Genomic DNA, 8,877 nt, shown 5'->3' on the forward strand with positions numbered 1-8,877 from the left:
CCCCCCGCACCTCCCCAAACCCCACCCCCTAGCCCCAAATATAATCCACTCTACAGGCCCTTAAAAACCCAATAAACACTAGAGAAATGATGCTGGGAAGATGGATTGATGTGGTGACTGCCACAATGGGTGCTTGTGTGTTAGGAAGTTTAAGAATGGCACAGGATAGAACAGGGTTCAGATGTTTTTATCACAGGGTTTCTGTGAGTCATACTTGACTTTAGCACCTAACAACAACAACATTAGGGCCTTAACTTCTGGCACAATTGTCAGACAATGCTACATTGTATACATAGCATTTACAAGGACCTATTATTTTAGAAGTGGATGGCCAGTCTGTCTTAGCCTGAGCTGTCCAACGAAGGTTGTCAATGGATATTTTACATACAGCTAGCACAGCTTCCAGCATCAAAGTAACACACAAACCATCATAGGATACAAGCTGATAGACAAGTGATAGCAGTGTATTTAAGATTTCTATTCCTGCTAATTAAAAGGGACATGTGGACACTTTTGCTTGCAAGTACTATTTTGAGAACATTCTACATTGAAGACATGGCAGAGACTAAATTGACACGACTTTTTTTTTTTTTTTACAAGACATGGTCTATTTATTTCTGACATGACTCTTAAAGGGATTATACAAGAGAACCTTGTACCAATGAAACAAAAAATAAAAAAGGTTCCAACAGTACAGGTGTTGACAGTTATTTTGAACTCCAAATAGAAGTTAATAAATATCTCAAAACAAATATTTAAAATAATTCATGTTTTTCATGTTCATTGTTATTTTGTCTGTTTCCTTATTTGTACTTTTTTAGATGTCCTTAATTTTTTTGTAATGTTGATGTTTTTTAAGATAATCTCTGAATTGTATCATTTGTTACTTATGATTTGGTGCATACAATCTCAACTACAAAAATCACAACGTTTTCTTACATAAATATTTATTTACTTTTATGAATATGCTACTATCAATAACACTGGAATAGATTGATAAGAATAATAGTCATATTATGTAATGAAAATAAAATTAAAATTAAGAGGATACCTCTATGCAATTAAAACTAAAATGACCCAGAATTAAAATTTAAGCTTAAAGCAGCATGGAAAATTTCTAAAATAATAATGTAATTTGAAAACAAAACTTACCACTGCGCAATTCTAAAGGTGAATGGTATTTGATATACAGATGAGAGAGAAAATACATAAATAAGTATAGTATAACTAAAAAAACCCAAACAAATACAGGCAAACAAACAAAAAACCCACTATAATGTAACTAAATAAATTGGTTGGTTTAGTCTGAGGCCCATATCAACATTCAAGGCATTAGTGAGATGAGATGGACTTTTTACTGTTGTTGATTGCCTCGAGTTGAGCACTACTCTAGTGCCCCTATGAACAAAAGACTTGAAGCCTTTCATTATTATCATCATTTCTCCAAGTTCAAAGAGTTTCCAGAGGCATGCAGTTTAGGAAGTGGAGGACACCCCACCTCCCAAATCTTCTTAAACTGAGGCTCCACCAAACACTGTCCACCATAGGCAACTGTTATGGCATTTGACACTCCAGTGGCACAAGGTTCAACATTATAGCAAACCCAGATTACCTCAGTACAGAAAATTGACAGAAGAGTGTTGTATCACTTAGAAGACTGTTCCTCCAAAAGCCCTTGGGCCCAACCAATTTTTAAAAATATAAGGGCCATCCTGAAAGTCTTGTTGACGCTAAACAAGAAGCTTAAATTAAAAAAAAAAATCCAAACAACAATGACAAAAAACCCCCAACCCAACCATTCTACATGACCCACAACCAAAACAAGTGTGCCCATCTTACAGAGTCTAGTCTCCCCACCCAAAATGAAGATGAGGGGCTCGCCTTAAATACAAGGGCCTTCCAAAGGTCTTGTTGACTAGCTTTGGTCAGTTTGAATCAGATCATCATATAGTTCACTATGCTGAGGATGAAAAACAGAAGAAGAATGATGTTGCACTCATAGTAAAAAAGTTAATTTCAAGTTCTATCCTTAAATAGGAAGCTCTGGTGACCTAGTGGCAAGAAATTGCACTGCAATCTTGAGAGCATACTGTTCAAAGTCACATGATGCTCCTCAGGAAAAGGATGGGCAATCTCCTCCCATGCTATTTATTGCTTCTTAAAATGAACCAGATGGTCCGCTATGGGTCAGTTCTGACTTGACAGTTCAAGGCAACAACAACATCTTTGAATATAAATTGTGAGTGAAAGGATATTATCCATACACATACATGGAAGATCTGTTAATACAACTATTATTCAAATATGCTTCTACTTCTAGAGCCAAAGAGAAAGAAATTGAATTTTTTTCCAAATTTTATATAGTTCAAAATTAACCAAACATGCAATTAGGATGCATTTATGTTAACTATTGACAAAAAACAAACAAACAAACAAAAAAACCAAAATAAAAAACACAACTGGAAACAATGAAGAAGGAATAGAGAGAAAATATGGGCTTAGTGATAGAAATGAGGCAGGAAATAGAATGATTGAATTTTGTATTTTCAATCCTTTGTTCATTGTAAATGTTGCTGTTGTTGTTAAGTGCCATCGAGTTGAGGTGACTTATGGTGACCCTATGAATGAAAGACCTGAACACTTGCATAACTTTTATCCTTTCTCCATGTTCATAGGGTTTCTGGAGGCAAGTTATCTTGGAAGTGGATGCAACTCCTGCTTTGAAGCTTGTTTTAATTGGGGAGCTTCACTAAACACTGCCAACCATAGGTAACCATTATTGCATCTGATACATCATTGTCACAGTGTACAGCATCACAGCAACCACGAATTACCTCTGTATAGCAAGTGGACATACCAGAGCTATACAACCTAGAAGAATGTTTGACCAAAACCAATTGGCCTGAGGACCTGAGGCTCTTGGGCCCTAATGAATTTAAGAACCAGAGCATAGTTCAAACTCCATGAGCTCCTTCCTTTCAAATTCCCCCATAATCATGCATTCTCATTGGCTCTCACCACCCAAAAGTTCCCATCTGGGAGCATTGCGCTGCTTCTTTAATCTCCTCCTATTCTGATGCCACATGTTTCTTCACAAAGTCTTACTTCTTTAATGATTTGTCCACCATATAGACTGAATGAGTACACATGAGGGAAGGATACATATATAAACAGGAAATGAACAAAGGCCTGAAGACTTTCTATAACTATCATCATTTCTCCAAGTTGTTAGACTTTCCATATGCATGCAGTTTAGGAAGTGGATGCCAGTCCTGCTGCCCATGATAGGTAGCCAATTATGGTGTATGACTCACCTGTGACCCATCATTGCAGCAATTCTATGTTATTTCAATAGAGCAAGTCAAGAGGCCATCCTAAGGTCCAGCTTGAGCCGAGATTCACAACACACTAGCCCAAGGCTTGCATTAGGCATGTCCAAACATTTCAGTATTTTAACACTCCAGCATGCCCAAATGCTGGCCGACTCTGGGCCAAGACCCTCAATTCATGAGGCAAATCCCCTTTGCTTACACCCACTTGGGATGAAAAGAAAGCCTCAGGAGCCCCAAGCATTCCATACATGTCCCTCCTCAAGACATGAGAGGCTATCCTAAGGTCCAGGGAATTTAAACTGCTTGACTTGTGTTGGCAGCATAACTCTTTACCACTAGGCAACTGGAACTCCCAGATTTTAGTCAAATGGTTAATATACTAGGTTGCTGATATTTGACATTGTTGTTGTTGTTGATCACCATCAGTTGGTTTTCCAATTTCATACTTCACCTTAAGGGATACTGAGAAATAAGATTGATTACATCTGTGGAAAGAATTGTAGAATCACAGTATCTGCAGTCAAAATTAGGCCTTGGGCTAACTGTGGGTCATGCCCTTAATTACTCACATACAAGTTCAAATTGAGACCAAAAAAATTAAAACAAGTCCATGAGAATCAAAATAAGTTCTGGAATTCATTCTATCTAAATTTCAAAATCATCTTAAGAATCCATTTGAAGGAAGCATTGAACATCAATGGTTGAAGACCAGATGAATTATGGGATGATATCAAGGATACCATCCATGAAGAAAGCAAAAGGTAATTACCAAGAAACCAGAGAAAGAAAAACCCAAAACGGACATCAGAAGATATTCTGCAAATGGCATTAAAAAATCAAGAAGCCAAAACAAAAGGAACATGCTGAAATAAAAGGGCTGAACAGAAGATCTCAAAGGGTAGCTCATGAAGACAAAGCAAAGTACTGAAATGGAATATACAGGGAGCTGGGATTGGGAAATAAAAAAGGAAAAACTTGTTCTGTATTTTTCAACTGAGAAAAATGAAAAACAGACTTAAACCTTGAGTTGCAATTTTGAAAGATGCTATGAGCAATATGTTGAATGATCTAGGAAACATCAAAAAATGGAGGATTATACAGAGCCATTGTACAAAAAAAGAACTGACTGAAACTGAAAAATTTCAGGCAGCACCGTATGAGCAAGAGCCAATGGTAATAGAAGAGGAAGTTGAAGCTACATTAAAGGCATTGGAAAAAATAAGGCCCCAGGAATTGATGGAATACCAATTGGCTTGTTTCAGTTAACAGATGCAGACCTGGATGAGCTCACCAGTCTATGCCAGGAAATTTGGAGGAAAGCTGTCTGGCCAATGGATTGGAAGAGTTTTATATTTGTTCCCATCCCTAATAAAGAAAAGTGATCTAACAAAATGTGGTAAATATTGAACAATATCATTAATATCACGTACAAGCAAAATAATGCTGAATATCATTCAAAAAATGGCCAGAACAGTACGTAGACAGGGAACTGCCAGAAGTTTAAGCAGGATTTAGAAGACGCCATTGTACAAGGGATTTTATTGCTGATGTCAGTTGGATGATGGCTGAAAGTAGAGGCTATCAGAAGAACGTCTGTTTATGCTTTATTGACTATGAAAATGCATTTGAACGCATGGATTAGGAGTTATTGTTAACATTGAGAAGAATAGGAATCCCAGAGCATTTAATTTTGTTCATGTGAAACCTATACCTAGACCAAGAGACTATTGTGCAAACTGAGCCAGAGAACACTGAATAGCTTAAATTTAAGAAAGCAGTGTGACAGGGTTGTATTCTCTCTTCACACCTATTCAATCTGTATGCAGAGAAAATTATCCAAGGAACCTGACTCTATGAAGAAGAATGTGGCATCAAGATTGGGAAAAGACTCATTAATAACCTGCATTTGTTATATAGATGACACAACCTTATTTGGTGAAAGTGAGGAGGACTTGAAGCACATGTTGCAAAAGATCAAAGAATACAGCCTCCAATACATATTGTATCTCAATGTCAAGGAAACAAAATTTCTTACCACTGGACTGATAGGCAACATCACAATAGATGGAGAAAAGATTGAAATAATAAACTTCCTAGAAATTGGATCCACAATTAACACCCTTTGTACCAGCAGTCAGGAAATCAGGACATGTATTCCACTTGGAAAAGCTTCAGTTAGGACCTCTCAAAATTATTGAGGAGCAATAATGCCAGTTTGAGGACTAAGGTTCATTCGAGTCAGGCCATGTTCTTTCTGGTAACTTGCTATGCATCTTAGAGCTGGACAATGAATAAGTATGACAAAAGAATAATTAATGCCTTCTAGCTGTGGTGTTGGAGAAGAGCACTGAATATCCCATGGGCCACCAAAAGAACAAACAAATAAGTCTTGGGGAAAAGTACAAGAGTGTTCTTTGGATTCAAAGATGAGTGCTCTGTGGAGACAATAGTTATGCCTCACATACTTCAGGTGTATTGCTATGAGAGGCTATTCTTTAGAAAGGGCATGATGTTTAGAAAGGCAAAGGGTCAGAAAAAGGAGAGGAAGACCCTCAGCCAGGTAGCCTGGCACACTGAGGGCCACAGTGGGTTCTAGTGTGTATGAAGTGAGAGAACGGCACAAGATAGGATAGGATTCATATCTGTTGCTCATATTGTCACTATAAGGTCATATTCAACTTGATGGCACACAACAATTTAAGGTAACTTAGAAAGTTCACATATGATGTATTCTTATTCTTTTTTCTACACTTTATTTTTGTTTTCTATTGGTTTGCATACAAAATTTGTATATATTGTATATTAGTCATGTAACAATGAATTTCACACATTCCTATATTCACAGTGTTTTAATCACTCATGTACACTGTCTTTTATACAATTAATCACCATTAATATATGCCTACTATTACCTCATCTTTTCAAGTCCCTACAGGATCTTTCCTAATTACTTCACATTTCTCTTCTGCTCACCAAACTCTTGTTACCCTAGTGATTTCCTTCTCTATTCACACTTTACATCTCTGCTCATCTCCCCTTCCCCATAAGTTTTGACATATTAAAGAAACTGATAAATTTTCGAGAGAAAAAAAATCACAACATTTGTATATATTCTGAACTTTTCACCAACTGTGATATGCTTTAAAACAGATTTGTTTTTAAAAAGGCCTTAGAAGAAAATAATGAATTGTTTTTCACAGCTGTATATGAAATAAAATTAAACTCATGACATTTCACTGAAAACAATTTTCACTTAGAAAACAATTTTCACAAATGTTAAAAACTGGAGTTTTTGTTTGTTTTTAATTCTTTACATAAATACAGTTGTTACTATGTACATTGTGTTATTACCATGTAGAAAATATTCTAAACTTGTAAGTAGCTGCAAGGTATTTTTAATCTATGAATATTAGGATTTTGTCTAAAGAGAATCCATTCTTTGAATGTTTTAAGTGTAGTAAAATCAAGTCTTCTTCCCAAAATTAGGTAAGTTATGCTCCCTGGGGTCCCTGAACAAGAACTGCATGATAAAATGGCCTTTAACATCCCTGAAAGAGAAATGGATCACTTTAAATTGTATCAAAGTGTAACAACCACTCCAGAGAAAATCTGAGTTGGCACATTAATATCTGTCAAAAAATATTAAAATATTTAAGCAGTGCAATGGTAAAATCTCAGGACTTTCGAGTTTAAATTAGCCTTCATTATTTTTAATCTATAACTACTGGGTGACAAGTATGACTTTTGATACTTCCAGTACTTGCAATTATACAGGGCATGGTTTGTGAAGAAGAGCAATTCAGCCTGATCAAATGTGTTGCTTCCCTCTTCTTAATGACAATACCCAAAGGTTTCCTGAAGCACTCTAGTTTTAGAATCTTTTCAAAACATATCTTCCTTTAAACTGGTATATCCCATTCTTTGACTCAAAGATGTGTCCCAGATATGTAAAGGGGCACCATGTACTTGTTTCTTCAGGCATGCCATTTCTCTCATTTGAGAATCAAAATTCATTTAAACTTACCTCTTCACAAGCAGTCCTGAAATCCATGTGCTAGGTACCGCAGAATTTATGGTCTGAAAGACAGAAACAGCAAGCTGTGAGGCAGGGCATCAAGTGGATGAGCAAGGTACCAATAAAGTGTTAGACTGTGAAGCTGACTCAGGCAAAATAGCTGAGCTCTGCTGGCATACTCCTTAGGGAATTACACTGATAACCCAAAGACCCTGCTATTCTGGCAATTCCAATCCACCAGTGAGTACACTGGAGAAGATGAATAATTTCCTAGAGTTTCTAAAAATCCCGTTGGGGGTTCAGTTAAGAGTTAACTCTGACTAGAGTTAACTGGTAATGAGTTAGAGTCTTGAGTATTAGGAAAAAAGTCTTGGGTCTAAGAATCAGACAGGAAGGAGGAATATTAAGAAAAACCGTAATTCCTAGTTAGTATGAGTAAAAATCCGGCACTGTTGTTCAATGTGACTAAAAATGTGCATTCCATCTCCATTCCCCTTCACAGAGCTTTCAGACATGTTCCATGATGTGATCAAGCGCTTTCTCAAGTGTGTTAGCTCATTCCCAACATTCATTCTATTACTAAGGTTTGCATCTAGGAAGAAAGTGATTAAAGAGTACTGAAAAGTTGCTTTCTATGAGATTACTTCTTGAAAAAATGTTGACTAATCTTTTATTCTGTTTTAATTAAAAGCTATCTGCATGACTAATTCTCACTAGGACAATGATGTAATGAAGCAAGCTATTCAGCAGAGTGAATAATATAAAGTTAAATCAAACTTTTAACTAAATGAGTCCAATATAGATTCATTTCGAGTCTCTCCAATCCAAATGATGTATATAGTCTTAAATATATGCAAATCCTCGTAAGAATTTTTAAAAATATTTTAATATTTTTCATAATATGATAATTTAATATTAAGACTCGTTCTAAGGTAAGTAAGAGATCATAGGTGCTGAAAATGTTTCTTGTTCAGATATTAAGCAAAGATTTAATTATCTGCAATTAAATTGTCTGCAATTGTCAGGTGCCTTGGATGAAAAGGATCAATCTCTTCTTGAAAATCAACCATTGCAAACTAAATAGTCAAGTTCTACTCTGGGATAAATAAGAATAGCCTGAACCAGAGTTCATTGTACAACTTGGTTTTATTTAATTTTAATATAAAGACATTGAAGAGTTGATGCAGAAATTTGACATCTCATACTATAAATCTTGGGAGAAAGAAGGGCACTTTCCTCTCATTGGAATTACAGTGTTAGAATCTCAATAAAGAGTCAGTCATCTATAAGTAGGCTCCAACAATGGCGATGAGAGAGAAAGGAAAAATAAATTCTAATAATCAATGACGAACAAAACCAAAATGGTTGAGGTACATGAAACTTCAATGTAAAATGGATAGTTAATCTCAAAATTAAATACCTGTATTTTGTTAGATGACATTGAGTTAACTATGCCTCATAAGGACCTTCCAGGTTGAAACCTGGCCCTGTACCACTCACAATCTCCATCTTGTTCAGATCATTATTGAA

General features: G+C 36.0%; 1 protein-coding gene across 1 annotated transcript in view; it reads right to left on the reverse strand.

Annotated features, from left to right (window-relative positions):
• Window positions 1-7,398, reverse strand: part of SNTG1 (syntrophin, gamma 1) — a 481,189-nt gene extending 473,791 nt beyond the window's left edge. Inside the window, exon 1 of the mRNA XM_006901168.1 lies at window positions 7,357-7,398. Coding sequence (XP_006901230.1) covers window positions 7,357-7,383 — 27 coding nt within the window. The 5' untranslated portion in view covers window positions 7,384-7,398. The remainder of the gene's footprint in view (window positions 1-7,356) is intronic.
• Window positions 7,399-8,877: the final 1,479 nt, after the last annotated feature.

The sequence above is a fragment of the Elephantulus edwardii genome, unplaced genomic scaffold (genome assembly GCF_000299155.1).
Source record: "Elephantulus edwardii isolate Elephantulus edwardi_28Jun2011 unplaced genomic scaffold, EleEdw1.0 scaffold00313, whole genome shotgun sequence".
Lineage (NCBI taxonomy): Eukaryota > Metazoa > Chordata > Mammalia > Macroscelidea > Macroscelididae > Elephantulus > Elephantulus edwardii.